Consider the following 24,761-nt stretch of genomic DNA (forward strand, 5'->3'; position numbering starts at 1 on the left):
ATGTGTGTTTACTACAGCACTGTTTACAATAGCAAACACTTGGAACCAACCCAATTGCCCATCAATTATAGACTGGATAAACAAAATGTGGCACATATACACCATGGAATACCATGCAGCCATAAAAAAGAATGAGTTCATGTCCTTTGCAGGGACACGGATAAAGCTGGAAACCATCATTCTCAGTGAACTAACACAAGAACAAAAAACCAAACTCTGCATGTTCTCACTCATAAATGGGTGTTGAACAATGAGAACACATGGACACAGGGAGAGGAACATCACATGCTGAGGCCTTTTGGGGGGTGGGGGGCTAGGGGAGGCATAGCAGGTGGTGGGAGGATTGGGGAGCGATAACAATAAGAGAAATATCTAATGTAGATGACAGGGGGACGGATGCAATAAAGCACCATGGCACGTGTATACCTACATAACAAACCTGCATGCTCTGTACACCCACCCACACCCCCCACACACACAAAGAAGGAAATAACTTTATTCACAGATGAAATGACTATGTAGAAAACTCATTGGAATCTAAAACAAACAAGCTAATAAGTGAGTTTCTCAAGGCTTCAGGACACAAAGCAATGTACAAAAATAAATTATATATCTATATGCTAGCAATGAACAATCAGAAATTGTAATAAAAAATCAAAACATTAACAATCCATAAAAATATGCAGTATTTTATTATTTAGAAATAAATGTGACAAAATGGTGAAAAAAAACCGAAACAAATAAAAATGGAAACAAAACATATCAAAACCTATAGAATATAGCAAAACCAGTGCTAAATATGACATTTATTGGGGAAAAAAAAGCCTGTATCTAAAAAGTAGAAAGATTTCAAATAACCAACCTAACAATGTACCTCAAGGAACCAGAACAATAAGAACAAAGCAAACACCAAAACAGTAGAAGGAAATAAATAAAATGTAATACAATTAGATTAATTATAAATTAATACACATTTATTAGAAAGATTATATACAATAATAAAATTTCATAATATATTAATAAATAATAAAAAGCAGAACCAAACAAAATAGAGACTAAAAAACCACAAAGGATCAATGAAACAAATAAAGTAATTTTTTGAAATGGTAAACCACATCAATAAGCCATTAGCAAGACTAAGAAAGAAAAAGAAAAAACCCCAATAAATAGAATCAGAAGTGAAAAAGGACACATTACAATTGATATAACAGAAATACAACAGATCATTAGACTATTATGAACTATATGCTAACAAATTAAAAAACTTAGGGGAAACGGATAAATTCCTGGACACATATAACCTGCCAAGATTGAATCAGGGAGAAACAGAAAACCTGAACAGACCAATGAGTAATGAGATTTAAGAGAAACAGAAAACCTGAACGGTCCAATGAGTAATGAGATTTAATCAGTAATAAAACTCTCCCAACCAAAAAGAGCCCAGGACCAAAAGACTTTATTGCTGAATTCAACCAAACATATAAAGAACTAACAACAATACTTTTCAAACTGTTTCAAAAAATGAAGGGTAGGGAATTCTTCCTAAGTCATTCTACAAGGCCACCATTACCCTGATATCAAAACTAGACAAAGATACAACACGAAAAGAAAACTACAGGGCAATATACCTGAGAAATGCAGATGCAAAAATCTTTAACAAAATGCCAGCAAACTAAATCCAAGAACACAGCCAAAAGACAATACACTATGATCAAGTGGTATTTACCCCAAGGATGCCAGGATGGTTCAACATATACAAATAAGTAAATTAATAAAAACAAAAAGAAGGGACCAAAACTATATGATCATTTCAATATATGCAGAAAAAGCATTTAATAAAATTTGTTCACAATCCCTTCATGATGAAAACTCTCCACCAACTAGGCACAGAAGTACTTCAAGATAACAAAGGCCATACATGACAAACCCATAGCTACCTTATGTGGAATGGGAAAAACATGAAAGCCATTCCTGTAGGAACTGAAATTAGAAAAGAATGCCTAGCTTAACCACTTTTATTCAACACAGTATTGAAAGTCATCCTCACCAGAGCAATCAGGCAAAGAAGAGAAAGAAAAGGCATCCAAATTGGAAAAGAAGTAAAATTGTCCCTTTCTGGAGATGACATGATCTTGCATGTAGAAAAACATAAAGACTTGCCAAAAATAAAAAATCACTTAAAACTGATAAATGAATTCAGTAAACTTATGAGATAAAAAGTTATCATTCAAATATCAGTAGCCTTTTTATATACCAATAATGAACTAGGTAGGTGTAAATAAATCAAGAAAGCAATCCCACTTATAAGAGCTCTAAAAATTATAAAATACCTGGAAATCTATTTAACCAAGGAGGTGAAAGATACCTACAAGGAAAAAAACTACAAAACACTGATGAAAGAAATTGAAGTGGACACAAACAAATGGAAAGACATTCCACGTTCATGAGTTTGAAGAATTAATATGGTTAAAATAACCATACTGCCCAAAGTAATCTACAGATTTAATGCAATCCTTATCAAAATACCAATGACATTCTACTGTGAAACAGAATAAACAATCCTAAAATGTGTAAACAACCACAAAAGACTCCAAATAGCCAAAGCAATGCCAGGCAAGAAGAACAAAGCTGGAGGCAAAACACTACATGACTTCAAAGTATACCACAAAGCTATAGTAACCCAAACAGCACAGTACTGGTAATAAAAACTGACATATAGACCAGTGAAGAACAGAGAACCCCAAAGTAAATCCACATATTTAAAGCAAACTAATTTTGGACAAGGTGCCAAGAACATTCACAGAGGAAAGGACAGTCTTAATGAAATGATGCTGAGAAAAGTAGATAACCATAAGCAGAATGAAACTAGACTGGTATCTCTCACCCTATACAAAAATCAACTCAAAATGAATTAAAGACTTCCAGGTAAAACCTGAAACTATAATATAGAGGGAAACACTTCAGGGAAAGACTTTATGGCCAAGACTTCAAGGTATAAATATTGTGACATTATTGAGGTATAAATAGCACGAATGCAGCCTATTTAAGGTAGTAATGCCCAAATACATTACTCTATAACAGACCAATAAGCTAAGAAAATTATTTCATGACATATTAAGCATACTAGTGGATCATATGTGTATGTGTGTATATAATTATATTTTGATTACACTACAGTAGAACAGGATATTATACAAAATTTTTCATGTGCCAAGTTTTACCTGAGCTCTATATATGTGCTTCCTTAAGGCATGTTTTATTTCAACAACATCCACATCTGTCCTGATATCCATGTTTTTTGATTCTTTGGTATATTCAGCAAAAATAGAATTCTTCATTTCTTTCTGCATATAGCAAAGTAAAATGATTTTAGAAAATGTACTAAAGATAGTGTCAACACAGATGATATTGCAGAGGACAATGTAAGAGGAACACATTCATACCTTGTTAACTACAGCAATGATCTTCACAATCATCTATCAAGATTACGTAATGAAAGAAAAAGCTTGAACAGCAAACATTTTGGCTGGGCATGGTGGTTCATGCCTGTAATCTCAGCATTTTGGGATGCCGAGGCAGGTGGATCACAAGGTCAGAAATTCAAGACCAGCCTGGCAGAGACGGTGAAACCCCATCTCTATTAAAAATACAAAAATTAGCCAGGCATGGTGGCAGGTGCCTGAAATCCCAACTACTTGGGAGGCTGAGGCAGGAAAATTGCCCAGACCCAGGAGGCAGAGGTTGCAGTGAGCCAAGATCATTGTCATGGCACCCCAGCCTGGGTGACAGCGTGACTCTGTCTCAAAAAAAAAAAAAAACAAAAAACAAAAAACCCAAATGTTTCAATTTGTAAAGAATTAACTGATATTTACATATGTACTTTTCTCTTTATCTTGGTGCAAATCTTTCCTTGAACTGCTTTGTTGTTGTTGCCTTGGTCACACAAAACAACATTCATTACCTATTTACCTTTATCATTTTCCTGAAATCCTTCTGAATATATACATATAACCTGGTATGGTATGGTATGGTATGGTATGGCATAGCATTAATTAATTAATTAGATGGGGTCTCACTCTGTCACCCAGGCTGGAGTGCAGTGCAGATCTTGGCTCACTGCAAACTCTGCCTCCCAGGCTCAAGTAATCCTCCCAATTCAGCCTCCCAAGGAGCTGAGGCTACAGGCACCCACGACCACACCAGCTAATTTTTTGTATTTTTGGTAGAGATGGGGTTTCATCATGTTTGCCAGTCTGGTCTCGAACTCCATGGCTCAGGGAATCTGCCCCGTTGGCCTTGCAGAGTGCTGGGATTACAGGTGTGAGCCCCCATATCCAGCCCATGGCATGGTTTAGATTTTTAAAAAGTCATACTCTAGAGAAAATTTACTCACAAAGGATTCAATTTTAAAAACAAGATCTCATTAAAAATGATCGGTATTATACAAAAGAAAGAGCAAAATAAAAAATTAAATTTACATTAGAAAGTATTACCCAACTATACACACATGTAGTTTTACAGATTTTTTCATTTTAAGAAATAGTCTTTTCCAGTTTCTTTTTCTTATACATTACATTCAGGCAGAACAAATTCGTGGAATATCTTGATTATTAACTCAGATTTCTTTGTGCTTGCTTGTAGAAATACATTTACTGTGGACCAAAGTTAACTATGAATATTATACCAGACTGACTCAAGATTTTTTCATAAAACGTACAGTATCTAGATTAAAGAACAACCAAAAAATTAAAAATAAAGCTATAGCTTAGCTTACAAAGCTTTACCTGATCTCTATAATACATGTGCCTTCTTAAGGTACTTTTAATTTCTTCATGTTCAACGTCTTTTTTGCAATCGCTTTCTTTTTCTTTCTTGCGTTTTCTCCTCAAAGCATAACTCCTTTGAATATCTTCATCTTTTCTCTTAATTTCCTTCTACATGTATTTAGACCAAATTAAATCTCAACATCAACGACATACGTTACCAAATGCAAATAAACTCGAGCAACTTTCGCACAAGTATATACCACATTAAAAAATAAACAAGTACGAACAACAGAAGATTTCATCCATTGACAGAGTAGGTGTACATTAATAAAATATTTTGAAAAAAAGCTGGACACTGCCTAGTACAGTTGAACATGCACAGTCCTTATGACCCAGCAATTCCATTTCCTAGGAATATACCAACTAAGACAGATAAATTACTGAACATGTATACCAAGAGGTATACAAGATATTGTTCACACTATTCATAGCAGAATTCTTCATAATTGCAAAAACCTACCAATCAAACACAAAAACCAACAAAAAGAAGCCTAAAGGCTTATCAACAGTAAAACAGATAAAGATATAATTGTGGCATAGTCAAACAATACAATTTTATATACACCAGCAAAAAAGTCTACAAATAACATAAACTAGCATGTTCACGAATAGACAAAGCTGAACCATATAGGGTTAGGAATACACACATAGCTGTTACAACTATAATGAAAAATAAGAAAAGAATTAACAAAAAGTCTAAGACAAAGGTTACTTCTAAGTAAGAGGGACAAAGGGAATGCATTAGAAAATAATATAACAGGTCTTAAAAAACTGGTAATGCTTTATTTCTTAATATAGATATTGGATACATAAGAACTCATTTTATATATTTTTTAAAGCTGCAGAAAACTATACTACAAACACACATATATTTTTAAAAATTATTTTTAATTTGGAAAGTTTTACCTGATTTTCATATGTATGTCTTCGAAAGGTATTTCTCATTTTAATAAATTTCAAATCTTTACTGGAACCACTGGATTTTTCTTTTTTGTGATGTTCAGTCAAAATAGAACCAACATTAATATCTTCATCATGATTTTGCATTTCTTTCTGTGTGTTTGTAAAGGTAATTTAGTTAAGACTTTGGATTAAATAAAGCCTCATTACTATCAACAGAAGTCACAAAAGAAGAACCCATCCAGGAACATTGGTTTGGTAAAATATACATACAAGGTTAAATATAGTAAAGAGCTCTCTGAATCATATAAGATCAAGCAGAACATAAATGTTTTCAGTTCATAAAGCTTTATAGTATATTAACATATATGCTTAATTTAGTTTACCTACGTACTTAATTCAGATTAAGTAGTATTAAAAATCATGTTGTTTATTCATTATATCAAAATAGCTATTTAAAAAAAAAGATATTTCTTTTTTTTTCTTTTCTTTTCTTTTTTTTGAGACTGAGTTTCGCTCTTGTTACCCAGGCTGGAGCACAATGGCGCGATCTCGGCTCACCGCAACCTCCGCCTCTTGGGTTCAGGCAATTCTCCTGCCTCAGCCTCCTGAGTAGCTGGGATTACAGGCACGCGCCACCATGCCCAGCTAATTTTTTGTATTTTTAGTAGAGACGGGTTTCACCATATTGACCAGGAGGGTCTCAATCTCTTGACCTCGTGATCCACCCTCCTCAGCCTCCCAAAGTGCTGGGATTACAGGTGTGAGCCACCGCGCCCAGCCCCCCCAAAAAAAGATATCTTTACTTGAATTTTACATATATAATTTGTATATATAATCTTGAGTCCTAAAAAGAACTTAAAAAAACATATATACAGTCATTCACTGCTTAATGATGGGGATATGTTTTGAGAAGTACATCGTTAGGTGATTTTGTCACTGTGCAAACATTAGCGTCTACCTACACAAATCTAGATGGTACAGCCTACTACACACCTAGTCTATATGGTATGGCCTATTGCACCTAGGTTACAAATCTTTATGACATGTTACAGTACTAAATACTGTAGGCAACTGCAACACAATGCTGAGTATCAGTGTATTTAAACATAAAAAGGCATAGTAAAATATGGTATTATAATCTTATGAGACTACTGTCATATATGGGGTCCACTGTTGACCAAAACTGTACGTACATGACTGTATATGTATTTTAATATTTTCCATTTCTTTTATAAAATCTCCATTTTATTCTTCTGCCATGTTTATTCAAAACTAAATTTATTTTAATAACTCCATAATTTTATATTTCTTTCTATATGTAAAAATGCTATATACTGTGATTCACAATGCATATTTCACAAGAGGCACGACAACTCAAAAAAGCTTCTCATTAAAGCATGCACATATAGTAAATTACAAAAAGTAGTCTTATAAGTCACATAAATATCTACATACATTGAAAAAGTCAGAACAAATGCAAAAATATTTTAAGTTTAAAAACGTGTGGGAAATACGGGAGGGACAGTGGGGAGTGGGGAGTTGGGGGAGAGATAGCATGGGGAGAAATGCCAGATATAGGTGATGGGGAGGAAGGCAGCAAATCACACTGCCATGTGTGTACCTATGCAACAATCTTTCATGTTCTTCACATGTACCCCAAAACATAAAATGCAATTTAAAAAAAAAGAATGAAAATATTGTGGCAAATCTTGCCACATACAATTTCTTAGGAAACTGTGCAATTTTAAAAGTTCCAAATTACTCCTAGAATTATTTTTCAAAAATACTTGACAGATATGGGAAAAATTATTTTGAATTTTTTTCCTGCTTATACATAAAACTTTTAGTTTAGACTAATTATCAGGTGAATAATTTGATAAATTAACCGAGTAGACTGCTTTATTAAACACAATATGAAACTGAACATAACTGAATATCAACTCTTCTAGAGCAGAAATTATAACGTCCTTTTTGTGGTTTCTACTGCTGTTTGAAAAATTGTACTTGAGGGCCACCATATATGCTTTCTTGAGGTACTTTTCATTGCTCCAAGTTCAAAGTCCTTTCTGTTTAATTGTTTTACAAATCAGTCAAAATAGAATTCACTTGTATATTTTAAATTTTATTCTATATACAGTTAAATACTTGAATTTACATGAATTATAAATACATATTGTGATCTCAGGTAAGAAAATGCTTTATAAAACACACGTTACCTAAACATACCAGAGTTTTTAAGTAATTACCATTAATTATACACTATGTATAAGGAACTCTGTATTTCTATATGAATACAAGCATTACTTCAGGAAGAGTTCCAAAACAGAGACATAGGACAATTTCCTAACATGCTCAAGCCACAGACTATAAACACATGGTTCAAACACCAGCCTTCTGATTCCAGTATCTGGTTTTTTTCCACTATACTTTGCCTCTCAAACAATTCTGTAAGAAACATGAGAAATGTACATTTTCAGCCTATAAAGTTTACCTGGGTTCTATACATGGTCTCTCTTAAGGCACCTTTCATTTCAAGAAATCCTGCATCGTCCCTGAAATCTTTGTTTTTTTCTTCATTGCTATGTTTGGTCCAAACAGAACTGGTTTGAGAATCTTCATCATTCTGAATTTCTTTCTGTATGTACGTAAAAATGGTTTAGGCAATCATCTAAGTGTATTTTCAACATCATGTACTTTATACAGTATTCAACTTTAATTACATAATACTTTGTCAAATAAGTAGGTAAATGCACCCTCTTAAATCAAAAGTTACTAAACATGGATAAAAATCTTTCAGGGAAAAAAATCATTATAGCAAAGGTCCTGAAAAAAGTGTTTCTGCATATCTCAAGAAAAGCCAATGCTTTGCTGATCTACTAACAACCAATTATTTTTACAAATAACCAATAACAAAAATATTTTATCTAGTCCCTATCCAAGTTAAAGTTACAATATAGATTTTAAAAATCATCAATTATAGATAAGACTTTTTCTTGCATTATTTTTCAGTTTTTTACTGGTAAGACTTCTCACTTGCAAGTATACCCCACACAGAGAGGAAAAGGTTACACAATACTCTTACTTGAATAGCAATAAACAACAATTATCGTAATCTAGCTCTATCTCAAATGACTAAATTTCTCTTGCCAAGGAACCAAAACTGAATTCAGAAATCAACTTCCAATAATTATTTTAAAATTTCTTGCATATGCACTTACACATATTATTCTGTAAGCTTAGCAATATAAAGATCTGGGAGTAAAAGTGAGTTCATGACAGTTCCCAAAATGTAATTATGAAAGGCTGTTCAGGCTGGCTGGAGTGGCTGATGCCTGTAATCAGCACTTTGGGATGCTGAGGCAGGTGGATCACAAGGTCAGGAGATCAAGACCATCCTCGCACATGGTTAAACCCTGTCTCTACAAAAAAAATACATAAATTAGCCGGGTGTGGCAGTGTGCACCTGTAGTCCCAGCTATTTGGGAGAGTAAGGCAGGAGTATTGCTTGAACCCGGGAGGCAGAGGGTGCAGTGAGTCAAGATTTCACCACTGCACTCCAGCCTGGGCAAGAGAGCGAGAAAAGAGAAAAGGAGGGGAGGGGATGGGAGGGGAGGGGAGGGGGTGAGGGGGTGAGGGGAGGGGAGGGGGTGAGGGGCGGGGAGGGGGGAGGGGGAGGGGGGGAGGGGATGGGGGAGGTGGGGAGGGGAGGGGAGGGGGGAGGGGATGGGAGGGGGGAGGGAGGGGAGGGGAGACGAGACAGAAAGACAGCACCATAGAAACATGAAAGGAAGGAAGGAAAAATAAAGAAAGAAGGAAAGAGAGAAGGAAGGAAAGATGGAAGGAAAGAAGGAAAGATAAGGAAAGAAAAAGAAAGAAAGAAAAGTAAAGAAAAGGCTGGCCATTCAGAGATTTACTACCTCTACCCAAAGAGACTGGAGAATCACAGTCTTCCTAGGGAACAATTATAAAAAAACAAAATGTCTTAAGGTCTATAATGTGATCTTTTTTTCCCCACTCACTTGCCCTTGGCTTCCTATGTTAAAATGAGGGCCACTCTTTTAGCAGGCTGAAATTCTGAAACCACAGAATAATCCCTGAGAATAGCTGATTGAATTTCTTTTTCAGCAACTCAGAAAGATGAAATTAAAAACTAAGAAAATAAATATTTTTCTCCCTTCCTATTACTGGGACCAAAGAATGTATCAACAACAATTTCTGTTAAGGACAACTTGCAGCGGGGGAGGGAAATGAGTTTCTGGTTTTAAATTTCACATGGTTGGCAATGGGAGGACAAATCCATAGGCTCAGGTCCTCAAAAAATGTCCAGAATACAGGATAAATTAATCCCATATACATTCTCATTATAGAGAATGCAAAGGAACATACCAAGGGAATATGGTGGTATCGTAAAAGTTTGTTTTATCAACAGCAATAAAGCAAAAAATAAACTGTTTCCTAATTCAATATACTTACTTATGTGCCTATTTCAGATGCTACATATGAATCTGTAAATATGACACAAGTATCCTATATAAGTCAACTATTTAAAAATTACAACCTGATACAGGGTTAGCATTTGAAGTTTTGAAATTAAATAATCTATTTTCTATATAGCTAAACTAATGATCCACATATATTTTTTCCTAAGCCACTAATACTTTGTCTTAATGGTGACTCTTATGAAAAATATACAGCAATTATTTTATTTAACTATAAATATTCAATTTTATTCATTATAAGTATCTTAGTGCCAACTTATATACTAGGCACTGGGTTAGGTAGTTGTCTCCTTTTATAATCTCAGAAAGACAGTCCAAGACCAGTATACATATCTACTATAGTATACATAAACCACAGTATAGTGCTATGCACTAAAGGATAACTAAAAGCCTGCTTAATCAGCTACTTATTCTATTATCTAGGAGTAGGGCAACACAGTTGGGGCAATGACAGTTGGCTTTCGATTCTGATATTTGGCTTAGTTTCCTGTCTTGGGATAGGTATAATTGATATACTCTGGTCTCCAGGTCTTATTCCAATATTCAGCCAAAGCATCTGTCATACAACTTGAATGAACTGATTAGACCAGATGCATAAGAAGACGAAGAGCCAGATAAATCAAGAAAGGGAGTCCTCTCAGTGCTACTTGGTTCTTAACTTGTACTTATACCCTGATGCTTAAATGGTATTTCATAATCCTATAATGAGATATTCGTTTAGGTATCGATTACAGCATTTATTATTTTTTAACTACTTGCAAAGAGACTGGAATCTAATAATACTCAAATTAGGGAGACAAAAAGGATCACGGAAAGGAAGATTTGAGGAAAGAAGCCTTAAAATTGACTGAGTGGTTGGCTTTAAATTTCTGCTCTGATAAATGACAGCTGTGGGATCTTGGGCAAGTTACTTAACCTCATTTTTTCCTCAAAATTTATTCTGATCAGTAAATGGAGTCATAATATACACTACACACAAACATGAGGTTTAAATTAGATTGAGCATGTAAAATGTTTAACATAGTACTTGAACCACAGTAACCATTCACTATTACCTCAAATGGTTGTAATAATTCTCATAACCACCAAAACAACGTAACATTAGCTTCTACACAAAGGGAGAAACTAAGGCACTCAATAAATGACTCTACTGTGGTCACAGTACTACATTATAAATCTGTGTCACAAATTAATCTGGCTCAAAAAGTCTACAGTGTTTCTGTTATTCCTAATATATTCCTGTAAGACTGTTGTAGTTCATTTTTCTTTCTTAAGTAGTCAAGATAAGTTTTTAGTATTCCTAGGTAGCCTCCCATTTTTATGAAACCTTCCTTGGGCGAAATAATTTATTTGTGTTAGTCATTTGTTCCTCTGTATTTCTGTACCTTTTACACAGTTTTACAAATCCGCAATTCATATGAATTGCAAGTAACAGTGTCCACACTCTTTCTACATCACTAAATAGCAAGCTTCTCAAAGTGTGACATATGATCTTATTCATTTTCATATGCCTAGTGCATTGCATAATGCCTAGTACAGTAATAGTCTTCAATAAATATCTATAAACCTGAACTAAACAGATTTTGAATTCTGATATACTCAGAAGCTTTTCAAAAAGTTTAAGAGGGTTAAAACAATAATGTTACTTTTTTTTTTTTTTAAACAGACAAGGTCTCACTCTGTTACTGAGGCTGGCGTGCAGTGGCACAATCAGTTGAGCGTACTGCAGCCTTGCCATCCTTGGCTAAAGGAATCCTGCCTCAGCTTCAGAGCAGCTAGGACTATAGATGTATGCTACCGTACCCAGCAAATTTTAAAATTTTTTGAGATATGGAGTCTTGCTACATTGCTTGGCTGGTCTCAATCTCCCAGCCCCAAGTGATCCTCCTGCCTCAGCCTCCTAAAGTGCTGGGATTACAGAACCTCCACACCTGGCCTTATGGTTACTGTAACTCAGTCATTTTACATGGCAACTCTTTTAGATGACACTTCAAAATACATCTAATGAGGATTATAATATAATCTATACCAAAGAAAAGCAAGATACTGAAATAAAGTTAACTTAAGTGATCACAATATGCCTTTCTTATTTGGATTGGTTAAGAACTGCCAGCCATTTGGTCCAGAACTTATAAAGCAATGTATTCTAAAACCAAATATAAGTTAGAGATTATCTGCTATTTTGGTTGATATACTCTTGCTGCCCACCACTATTTCAGCAGCTAGATATGAATGTTGTTAGAACATTGGAAAATAAGATCGTAGACAATGCACAGTATATGTTACACTTTAAGCATTATTTCCCAAAGAAAATTAATATACCATTACTAATCTAGTCAAAAACACCTTTCATTCTATTCATAGCTAATACTACATTTAAACTATTCAGAAAAGTCTATCAGATAGTATGCTTTTGGCTGTAAATAACAGAAAACCAACCCAAACTAACTTAAACAACATGGAAATGAATCACCACACAGAAGAGCAATGTGGTCTAATGTGGTAAAACAGGTTTTAGTGTTGGTTCAGCAACTTAAGTAGCGGTCAGAGTCCACATTCTATCACTACACTCTCCTAACTACAGGGCTGGTTTCATTCTAAGGCTATTTCTCTTCAAGGTTAAAGAATGCCTTCCAGTAGTAACTCAGGTTACATTCTTCTGTGTTCTTATCTAGCAGGAGTCAGCCCATCAGTAACTCTCTTCTTAGAATAAAAACAACTTCCTAGAAGCTCTTACATACTTTTCTTCATGACCCATTGATCAGAATTGGTTCACAGGCTCATTCCTAACTAATGACTGTCAAGGACAATGAGATTATCCATAGTCCAAGCAGATCCATTCTTTGAACTAAGGTCAAATTTCCAACATACATTGCTGCTACTCATTAAGGAAAGGCAATTATATAATGATACATTATAGGTATTTTTGGAAGACTCAAACATCTTTCATAAAATCTCTATTAACAAATATTGAATGAGAACCCATGTGCCAGGTTGTTTGTGAGGTGATCAGAATATAACAATGGAAAAGACAGACGTGATGCCTGATGACAAGGAGTTTTTGGTCTACCTGGGGAAAGAGACATTAACCAAGTAATCAGTAAATTACTTAACTGTAATTGTGCTGAGTACCAAGCAAAATAATGCTATGAGAACACATAGGTGAACCTCACTGAGTAAAGGGAACAAGAAGACTTCCCTCTAGAGTAACATAACAGATCCTGAAACATAGGCAGAAGGTAGGAAGACCCAGAGAGTGAAAGAGTAGTGGAAAATAACCTTTCAGGAGGAAAAAATATCTTTTGAGAAGACACTGAGTTGGGAGTTGCTTAGCTTATTTAAGAAACTGGGAGGAGTTTTCATGTATACAGCATAGTAAGCATAGATAAGAGTGAAGCAAGATATAATTGAAAAGACAGGAATGACAGGAATCCTATGAGAACTTGTAAGCCATATTAGATATTTAGGACTTTGTCCTAAGGGCAATGGGAAGCCATTGAAGGGTTTTACATAGGCGAGTAGTGACAGGATCAATACTGTTTTAAGAGCATTTTGATTGCTTTTTCTGAATGAACTAGAATATACTAAAGGAAAAGTTAAGAGTAACTAGGAAATTAGAGTAAAAAGGTAGAGTAACAGGAAGTGTAATCAGAAGCCTATTCCAAGAGTGGAGAGGAAAAATTATAAACTCAGTATGATGTTAGTAGAGAAGGACAGAAGTAGTTTGATTCCAGAATTATCTGAGATAAAATCAATAAGACTTAGTAGTTGACAGATGAGAGGAGTAAAGGGAAGAAAGATTTTAAGGATAATTCCCAGATCTCTGATATAAAGTATTAGATAAAACATATCTGTAGATATGGTATCTACAAAATGGGAAACACTGAAGATGATTTTTCCTATATGAAGGTCATTTTTGGACATACCAAGGGTTCTCTTCTACCCTGAGTGCTCAAAATTCTTCTTTGCTTATCTCCTGGACAGTTCTTCTAGGGTTTGATTACCATTCAGACAACTTGAGGAACATTATTTGTACCAAGTCAGGAGGAGAACGTAGGGGAATAGGACAGGACAATATTTCTAAACCCTTAGAAATAGCTCTCTCTTCTTCAAAGGAAAAATAACCCCCAAATTCTCATATAATACTATATAATACTATCTATTCTACTATTTTATTTATACTCTGACTTAAAATACTTAAAACTATTTTGTCCTACTTATCACTAAAGCACTGAAAACAAAAGCAGAGACTCAAAATAAATGTTAAATTTAACAAGTTTCTTTCAAATCTATAGAAGTACTCATATTTAAGTAATTGAGAGCCACTGCCTTTCAAAAGTGTCATTTAAATTACTATCAATATATTTTCAAAAGTTAGAACACTTTTATATTTTGCTATACTGATATTTTATAAAATAAACACATGAAATGAAATAAAATGTTTACTATTTTTTTTACTTACCTCTAAAAGAAAATCCCCTAGATACTGAATTGGATAAAATGGAGCCTTAAAATTATCCTTTTCTTTCTCAGCTTTAATTCTTGCATTACTGGCAATCACATGAGTAATTCCACTTGGTGAACTTTTTGGTAAAATAATATTTGCTTTTCCAGCCTCCAAAACTCTAAGTAAAAATATAAATAATATAAAAGTATTAGAAAATTTGAGTTTATTTGGTCAAATTATCTAAATTATTTCTTAGGAGTAGGAATGAAATTTTCTAATAGAGACTAATTTCTTTGGGCAATTGAGGATCACAGAGAATACTGCAGTAATTTCTTAAATTATAAACTGTTCAGAGTAGATATTTTAAAAAATCATGCTTAGTCTTTTTACCTATCCATTTCTTGATAAAGGAAAGGCTTTTAGGGACTAAGAATACTAAAGTATTCCCTAAGGAAAAGTCATGTCAGTAAACCAAATGGATAATGAAAGAAGTCTAAGGAAGCAGCTATCCTCAAAGGTAACATACCCCTAAGAAAGTAATTCTGGACCACAAAATATGAAACCTGTTGCAAACACTCCTAAGAAGTTAGCTTTCAAAAAAATTTTTGCCTTGAACTACTTTTAAAAAAATCTAGCCTTGATCTATATTAAGAAATACATTTTATAAAATTAAAAAATTAGAAAAACAAATTAAAAAATACATTTTACATTTAGACTACGAAGATACGCACAAGCAGAGACATATATCACAAAAGTTTTATGAAGTTCTGCTTCTGCTTAGGCTTTAGAAAGCCATAAGAGAATGTGGCTATCACGTAACAATAAGAAAAACTCAAATAATCTACAAAATCTTAACCTTTATTGAGGCCATCAGAGAACTGAGGTAATAAGTCAACCAAGTAAGCTGATTTCTGACAAGTGGTAAACCCTTTTATGAAGAGACTGGACACCCAAACTATTTCACTTTTGGCAGATCAAAAGAGCAACATAGCTGACATAAAAACATGTAAGAAGTAAAATTTACAAAATTTAAGGGCCAAGTATAGATAGCATCACAGTCTAGAAAATTGGAAGTCCCTGACACAAGGGAAGCTTGTATTCACTAGCAAGCTCTTTGCCACATAACTCCATTAAATGCTCATGAAAAAGGCTGAGGGCAGATTGAGGAAATGCAGGGAGCTCTCTTTGACAGCACTGAGTGGGCCAGTGGGGACTGGCTGCCATTAACAGATAGACATAAAACCAGGCCCACTTCTCCATATAATTCTCCTTCTCTCATATAAAGCAAAAGCCTTAAATCATTTGGGTAAGAATAAGACAGTCTTTTTCCCTCAGACCCAGGAAAAGATGCACTGCTTCTCTTGGAGGGCTAGAAATAAACCTTATCTGTCCTTGGGGAAGGGTTAGGAAAACCTCTTGCAGCCCAGCCTGGGAAAAATGCCCAGTTTCTGAATGAGGGATAGAAGCAAAAACCATCTTCCCTTAAGGAACAGGAAGAATGCCACTTAGGTCCCAGATCTTGTATCAATACACAGCAAAGATCTAATACTGGGGGAGAGACTGGAAACTCTCTTGCCCAGGACTCTGCCTACATGTACAAGGCAGAATTTAGCTGCCACAGAAGGCTGATAAACAAATGCTGAGAAAGCCCCAACCCCGGGGACCAATAATACAGAAAATGTTTAAGGGTGAAGCTTGTCTAGCAAAACTGAGAATATATCCAACCACACCCCTGGCCTGAAGCTGAGTAACAACAGAGAAAGGATGAGTATGAAGAGACCTCTTCTGTGACCCTTTAGTACAGTAACTGTTGAAAGCTAGGGCAGAGCAAGAATAGTGATAAGAAACCCTCCAGCATTCCAGTCCAGTCCCCATAACAAGCACAAAGAAACTGGAGCCCACTGCTATAAGCTGAAATGATGCATTGAAGAATTAACAATACTCAAATTCAGCAGTCTTGTCAGTTTTCTGCAGCTATAACAGAATACTGAAGACTTGGCAATTTATAAGAAAAGTTTTTATTCTTGGACTTTCAGAATCCCAAGAGCATCTGATGAGGACCTTCCTGCTACATCACTCCATGGAGATAAGAAGAAGTGCAAGAGAGACCATATGAGAAAAAGCTTACTTTTATAACCAAGCCATTCCCATGATAATGACATTAATTCCTTCTTAAAGGCCCCACCTCCCAATACCATCACAATGGCAATTAAATTTCAAGATGAGTTTTGGGGGTGGGGGTGACATTCACCATAGCACCAGCTCAACAACTGACAAGATTAATTCAATAACCCATACTAACTGCCTTACAGAAGAGGTAGGCCTATTTTTTGGATATAAATATTATTCACATCAGCCTCTATAATTCTTGTACATGTGATATCTGGCATGTAATAAAAAATATAAAACATACAAAATAGGCAAGAAGAAAACTAAATCATTGTCAAGAGAAAGAAATCAACAATATAAACTGAAATATGACCCACATGTTGAAATTATCAGAAAATTTTAACATAACTGTGACTGATGTGTTAAATAAACTAAGGAAAAAAGTGGACAACATACTTGAAGAAATGAGGTTAACTGGAGAGTTCAATGGAAAGAGTAGAAATAAGAGACATTATATTAAAGAAGAATTTCTTTGACAAGCTCATCTGCAGACTAAACACAACTAAAAAAGGAATCACTGAATTTTAAGACAGGTCAATAGAATTATCTTAACTAAAATACAAAAATTATCTAAAAAAAATTTAAAAAATTCAGAAAAAACCCAAGCCGATTGCAAAAGCAAATCAAAAAACTTATTCATCATGATCAAGTAGGATTCATCCCGGGGATGCAAGGATGGTTCAACATACGCAAGTCTATCAATGTAATTCACCACATAAACAGAACCAAAAACAAAAACCACATGATTATCTCAACTGACGCAGAGAAGGCATTTGACAAAATTCAACAGCCCTTTATGCTAAAAACCCTCAATAAACTCGGTATCGATGGAACGTATCTCAAAGTAATAAAAGCTATTTATGACAAACCAACAGCCAATATCATACTGAATGGGCAAAAACTGGAAGCATTCCCTTTGAAATCTGGCACTAGACAAGGATGCCCTCTCTCACCACTCCTATTCAATATAGTACTGGAAGTTCTAGCCAGAGCAATCAGGCAAGAAAAAGAAATAAAGGGTATTCAAATAGGAAAGGTGGAAGCCAAATTGTCTCTATTTGCAGACGACATGATAGTATACCTAGAAAACCCCATCGCCTGAGCCCAAAAACTCCTGAAACTGATAAGCAACTTCAGCAAAGTCTCAGGATATAAAATCAATGTGCAAAAATCACAAGCATTCGTCTACACCAATAACAGACTTAAAGAGAGCCAAATCAAGAACGAACTGCCATTCACAATGGCTACAAAAAGAATAAAATACCTTGGAATACAACTCACAAGGAATGTAAGGGACCTCTTCAAGGAGAAGTACAAACCACTGCTCAATGAAATCAGAGAGGACACAAACAGATGGAGAAACATTCCATGTTCATGGTTAGGAAGAATTAATATCGTGAAAATGGCTATACTGCCCAAAGTAATTTACAGAATCAACGCTATCCCCATCAAGCTACCATTGACTTTCTTCACAGAACTGGAAAAAACCACCATGAACTTCATATGGAAACAAAAGAGAGCCCGCATAGCCAAGTCAATTCTAAGCAAAAAGAACACAGCGGGGGGCATCACACTACCGGATTTCAAACTAAACTACAAGGCTACAGTAATCAAAACAGCATGATACTGGTACCAAAACAGAGATATAGACCAATGGAACAGAACAGAGGCATCGGAGGCAACACAACATATCTATAACTATATAATCTTTGATAAACCTGACAAAAACAAGCAATGGGGAAAGGATTCCCTGTTTAACAAATGGTGTTGGGAAAACTGTCTAGCCATGTGCAGAAAGCAGAAACAGGACCCCTTCCCGACACCTTACACTAAAATTAACTCCAGATGGATTAAAGACTTAAACATAAGACCTGGCATCATAAAAACCCTAGAAGGAAATCTAGGCAAAACTATCCAGGACATAGGAGTAGGCAAGGACTTCATGAACAAAACACCAAAAGCATTGGCAACAAAAGCCAAAATAGACAAATGGGATCTAATGAAACTCCACAGCTTCTGCACAGCAAAAGAAACAGACACTAGAGTGAATCGGCAACCAACAGAATGGGAAAAAAATTTTTGCAGTTTACCCATCTGACAAAGGGCTGATATCCAGAATTTACAAAGAACTCAAACAGATTTACAGGAAAAAAACAAACAAGCCCATTCAAAAGTGGGCAAAGGATATGAACAGACACGTTACAAAAGAAGACATATATGAGGCCAACAATCATATGAAAAAATGCTCATCGTCACTGGTCATCAGAGAGATGCAAATCAAAACCACATTGAGATATCATCTCACGCCAGTTAGAATGGCGATCATTAAAAAATCTGGAGACAGATGCTGGAGAGGATGTGGAGAAAAAGGAACACTTTTACACTGTTGGTGGGAGTGTAAATTAGTTCAACCATTGTGGAAGTCAGAGTGGCGATTCCTCAAGGCCTTAGAAATAGAAATTCCATTTGACCCAGCAATCCCATTACTAGGTATATATCCAAAAGACTATAAATCGTTCTACTATAAGGACACATGTACACGAATGTTCATTGCAGCACTGTTTACAATAGCAAAGACCTGGAATCAACCCAAATGCCCATTGATAATAGACTGGATTGGAAAAATGTGGCACATATACACCATGGAATATTATGCTGCAATCAGAAATGATGAGTTTGTGTCATTTGTAGGGACATGGATGAATCTGGAGAACATCATCCTCAGCAAACTGACACAAGAACAGAAAATGAAACACCGCATATTCTCACTCATAGGCGGGTGATGAAAAATGAGAACACATGGACACAGAAAGGGGAGTATTAAACACTGGGGTCTATTGGGGGGAAAAGGGGAGGGCCAGTGGGAGGGGGTGGTGGGGAGGGATAGCCTGGGGAGAAATGCCAAATGTGGATGAAGGGGAGAAGGAAAGCAAAGCACACTGCCATGTGTGTACCTACGCAACTGTCTTGCATGCTCTGCTCATGTACCCCAAAACCTAAAATGCAAAAAAAAATTTTAAAAAAATGGTAATTCAAAAAAAAAAAATTAAGAAAAAACCTGGGCATGCAATAGCTATTGAAAAGAATCAAATAGTTTTAAAAGCATGCAATGTAGTTCCAGAAGAACACAAAGGATGAAATATTTAAAAGATGATGGCTGAAAAGTATTCATATTTAATAAAAGCCAAAAAAACTCCACATATACAAGCTCAGAGATTGTCAAGAAGAATAAATCGATATTACACACACACACACACACACACACACACTCTAGTACACATCATAATCAAACTATTAAAAACCAATGGTTAGGAGAAAATCAGGGAAGATGAAATGATACAAAGGGAAGAGAAGAATGACAGCTGACTTCTCATCAGAACTATGTAAGCCAGAAGAAAGTGGAACAATCTTTAATTACCAATTAAAATGAAAAACTGTTGACCCATATTTCTATATGCAGTGAAAATATCTTCCAAAAATAAATACCTCTCAGACAAATAAAATATGAGATAAATCATTACCAGTACACTTATATTATAAGAACTGTTAAAAGGAGTTCTTGAGGCAAAAAAAGTGTGATGCCAGAGGAAAATCTGGATCTATTTAAAAAACTATATAAAGAAATCTAGATCTACACAAAGAAACAGAAAATGGAACAAATGAAGTCAAATGTTGAAGATATATTTCATTACTTTTAATCCACTTAAAAGTAAGTGACTAGCAAAAGTAAAATATTACCAATGTATTTGGAAGTTTATAATATATATACAGAGGTCAATAATAGAAAAAAAGGATAGGAAGAACAAACGGAAATACAGTTGACCCATGAAGACCAGAGGTCCACAAAAGTTACCTACCAATGTGTCTGCCTCTTCTGCCTCCCCTTCTACTTCTTTTGCCTCTGCTACTGCTGAGACAGCAAGACCAATACTTTCTCCTATTCAGCCTACATGGTTACTACAGTGAGCAAAGAGAACTGGAGGCAGGCATTTAACTTTTATGTAATTCTGAGATGTATCTCAGGAACTCCACTCAGGTGTCACCTTAAAAGGAGGATAGGAGGTAACAACACAGCTAGATGACCTGGAGTCAGATGGAAACAAAGCAAGGAGGTGGACTTCACAAAAACCAGTGCACAAATCTTGGTGGTAGCACAACATACCTGCCATCAATGGCACCAAATCAGAGGTATCAGTCAACAACATAGCACCTGCAAAGCTACTGTGACGTTCTACCTGGCGCAAATCCCTAGATGGGCAGCCTCCAGGCTGAGCCTCAAAGCCTACCCCATGGCCTCACCCAGGGAGTGAGACACACACATCACCAATATAAAAAACCAGGTGCTAGTTCTGCCATAACTGGGAATTTAAACAGCACTTTGTGCAGTCACAACAGTAATGCCAAGATTCCGCTCAGGAAGGGAAAGGATTTCAGCATTTCAGCAGAATGGGGGCTGGTTCTGCCATATGTATGAGTTAAAATAGTATTTAGTACAGCCTTAACATACATCCAAAGACTCCATTTAGGGAGGGAGATGCCAACCACAGTATATTTAGGCGAAGTGCAGCAGCTAGTTCTGCCACACTCAGAACTTTGAACAGTGTGCTCAGCTCAGCATCAAAGCCTACCTCAAAGTCCCACCAAAACTGCGAGGCAAACTGCAGTTATAATTCGTACTAAGCACACAGCAGTTAGGTCACATCTATCTTAAGCAGCAATTCTACTTAATCTTGGGGTCAAAATCATAACCTTGTTAAACTGCAGATCTCAAATATTGGTAAGATCTAGCCAGGGAATACTCCATAAGTCTGGCACAACTGGAGGCAATTGCAGTGCCTGAGAACAGCTCTGCCTGATTGCAGAGCTCAGCCAGTGGTCCCATCTAACAGCAGAGCCCAGCCAGCATAATCCCCTCTCCAACATCAAAGCAAAGATAGCAGCCCAGTCATCTAGAGTACCAGAAAGCAAGCTCTACCTGTTTGGAGACGTTACCAGCCCATAAAGAATCACAAGCAGTGAAATTCTAACCCTGTCAAGGAATACCTGTAAAAGTTGGAAGAGGTGGCTGTCTCCAAAGATGAAGAGACCAATGCAAAAACTCAAACATTACAAAGAATCAGGACACCTCCAAAGAAATTAATAAAGCTCTAACAATGAACCCTAAAATAATGGAGAGCTACAGATCTATGGAATAATAGACAAAGAATAATTCCTTTAAAGAAGTTCAGGCCCGGCATGGTAGCTTATGCCTGTAATACCAACACTTTGGGACGTTGAGGCAGGTAGATCACTTGAGGTCAGCAGTTCAAGACCAACTTGACCAACATGGCAAAACCCCATCTTCACAAAAAATACAAAAAAATTAGCTAGGCATAGTGGCAGGTGCCTGTAATCCCAGCTACTTGGAAGGCTGAGGCAGGGGATTTGCTTGAACCCAGGAGGAGGAGGTTGCAGTGAGTCAAGACTGTGCCACTGCACTCCAGCCTGGGTGACAGAGCAAGGTTCCATCTCAAGAAAACAACAAAAAAAAAGCCAGCCAAACAAAAAGTTCAATAAAATACAAGATTATACAGATTAAAAAATTAAATGAAATATGGAAAACAATACATGAAAAAAGCAAAGTCTGACAAAGAAATAAAAACAAACAAAAATAAAATATTAATTCTGGAGATGAAGAATATAATCACTAAAGTGAAAAAAGCAATAGAAGGCTTCAACAACAGTAGGCTTATTCAAACAGAGGAAAGAATCAGTGAGTTCAAAGACACAACATTTGAAATTTTCCAGTCAGAGAAGCAAAAGAATGACGAACCAAAAGAATGACAAATGAGACCTAATAACTGCATTAAATTAGTTCAGCAGAACAGAAAGGAAAGGGACCAGAAGGTATATTTAAGAAAATAATGGCTGAAAACTTCTGAAATCTGGGAAAAAATGGCCACATCCAGGGACAAGAAGCATAGTGGTTTCTAATCAAATTTAACCTAAAAAGGAGTCTACCAAGGTCCATAATAATCAAATTATCAAAAATCAAAGACAAATAAAAAATTCTGAAAGCAGCAAGAGATAAGAAACATATCGCATGTAAGAGTCTGAACCAGCAGATTTGTCAGCAGAAACACTCCAAGTCAGGAAAGAGTTCTATGATATATTCAAAGTGATAAAGGAAAAAAACACTGCCAATACAGCTTACCTGGCTAAACTGTTCTTTGGAAATAAGGGAGAAATTAAAAATTTCCCAAACAAAAGCTAAAGTAGTTAATAATCCCTATCAGTCTGGCCTGATAGGAATTATTAAGAAAATTCTTTAAACTATATCAAAAGGCCACTAATCAATAATATAAAAAATACCAAAGTGCAAAACTTAACAATCTAAGTAAGGCAGAATCATATTCAGAATACTCTGGACTAAAATGGTGGTGTGTGAAGCAACTGTATCTCTAGTGCAGTGATTAATAGACGTATCTATCAAAAACAACCATAACAATTATCAGGGGATACAAATTTTAAAATAATATAAATTTTGACATCACAACATAAAATGGGAGAGTAAATGTGCAGAGTTGTTACACATGAACAAAGTTATCAGCTTGACATTGTCTGTTATAAGAATAAAATGTTTTACGTAAGTACATGATACCCACAAAGGAACATGTCTACCACATATACAAAACGTAAGTAAAAGGGAATCAAAGCAAACCACTGCAGAAAACCATCAAACACAATGGAAGACAGCAACATAGGAAGAAACACAGCGTATACAAATCAACCAGGAAACAAGCTACAAAATGGTAGTTATAAGTCCTTACCCACCGATAATTACTCCAAACATAAATGTATTAAATTCCCCAAAGACATATAGTGGTCGAATAGATTGGAAAAAAAGAAACAAGAGCCAACTATGAGCTGCCTACAGGAGACTAACCTCACCTCTAAGGACACACACAGAGTGAAAATGAAGGGATGGAAAAGGATACACCATGTAAATGAAAACCAAGAGAGCAGGACTAGCTACACTCTTATGAGACAAAATATAATTTACACTGAAGAACTGTAAACAATACTTGAAACTGCAAAACTGTTAGAAGAAAATACAGGGAATAAACTACAGGACACTGTTCTGGGCAATGATTTTTTGGATTTGGCTCCAAAAGCACAGCCAACAAAAATGAAAATAGAAAAGGGAGGTTACATTAAACTAAAAAGCTTCTGCACAGCAAAGGAAACATTTAACAGAGTGAAGAGCCAACCTGTGGAATGGGAGATAATATTTTCAAGCCATATATGTAAAAAAGGGTTAATATCCAAATACAAGGAACTCAACTCAATAGCAAGAGAACTTGATTAAAAATGGGCAAAGGATCTCAATAGACTCTTCTCATAAAAAGATAAATGGCAAACATAAATTTTTAAATACTCAATACCACTAATCATTAAGAAAGTGAAAATTAACTCTCACTTCTGTCAGAATGGTTATTATCAAAAAGATGATTATTAGTGAAGACATGGACAAAAGGGAGCCCTGGTATTCCCTATTTGTTGGGAATGTAAATTAATACAGCCATTATGGAAAACAGCATAAATGTTTCTCAAAAAAGTAAAAACAGAGTTATCATATAATCCAGCAAGCCTACATCTGGGTATATACTGAAAGGATTTGAACCCAGTATGTTAAAGAGCTATCTGCACTCCCATTTTTACTGCAGTGTTATTCATGACAGTCAAGTTATATAATCAACCTAAAGTGTAAATCAATTAACAGAAAAATATAACATATATTCACAAAAGAATACTATATAGACTTCAGAAAGACAGAAATTACATCACTTGCAACATGAACTGGAGTACATTATGCTAAATGAAGACTCCCAGTGCAGAAAGAGAAACACTATGTTTAACTTACGTGTGAAAGTCTAA

At 35.6% G+C, this 24,761-nt stretch overlaps 1 protein-coding gene across 2 annotated transcripts in view; it reads right to left on the reverse strand.

Moving 5' to 3' along the window:
• The window catches only part of SLF1 (SMC5/6 complex localization factor 1), a 103,884-nt gene that overhangs the window by 65,604 nt on the left and 13,519 nt on the right, over positions 1-24,761 (reverse strand). For both annotated transcript variants that reach the window (XM_008991798.5, XM_002744764.6), the window contains exons 5-9: positions 14,691-14,853; positions 8,221-8,364; positions 5,733-5,879; positions 4,785-4,934; positions 3,222-3,344 (exon numbers count right to left, since the gene is read on the reverse strand). In XM_008991798.5, the coding sequence (XP_008990046.3) occupies positions 3,222-3,344; positions 4,785-4,934; positions 5,733-5,879; positions 8,221-8,364; positions 14,691-14,853 (727 nt within the window). The remainder of the gene's footprint in view (positions 1-3,221; positions 3,345-4,784; positions 4,935-5,732; positions 5,880-8,220; positions 8,365-14,690; positions 14,854-24,761) is intronic.

This window comes from Callithrix jacchus, chromosome 2 (assembly GCF_049354715.1).
Source record: "Callithrix jacchus isolate 240 chromosome 2, calJac240_pri, whole genome shotgun sequence".
In the NCBI taxonomy this organism is placed as follows: Eukaryota; Metazoa; Chordata; class Mammalia; order Primates; family Cebidae; genus Callithrix; species Callithrix jacchus.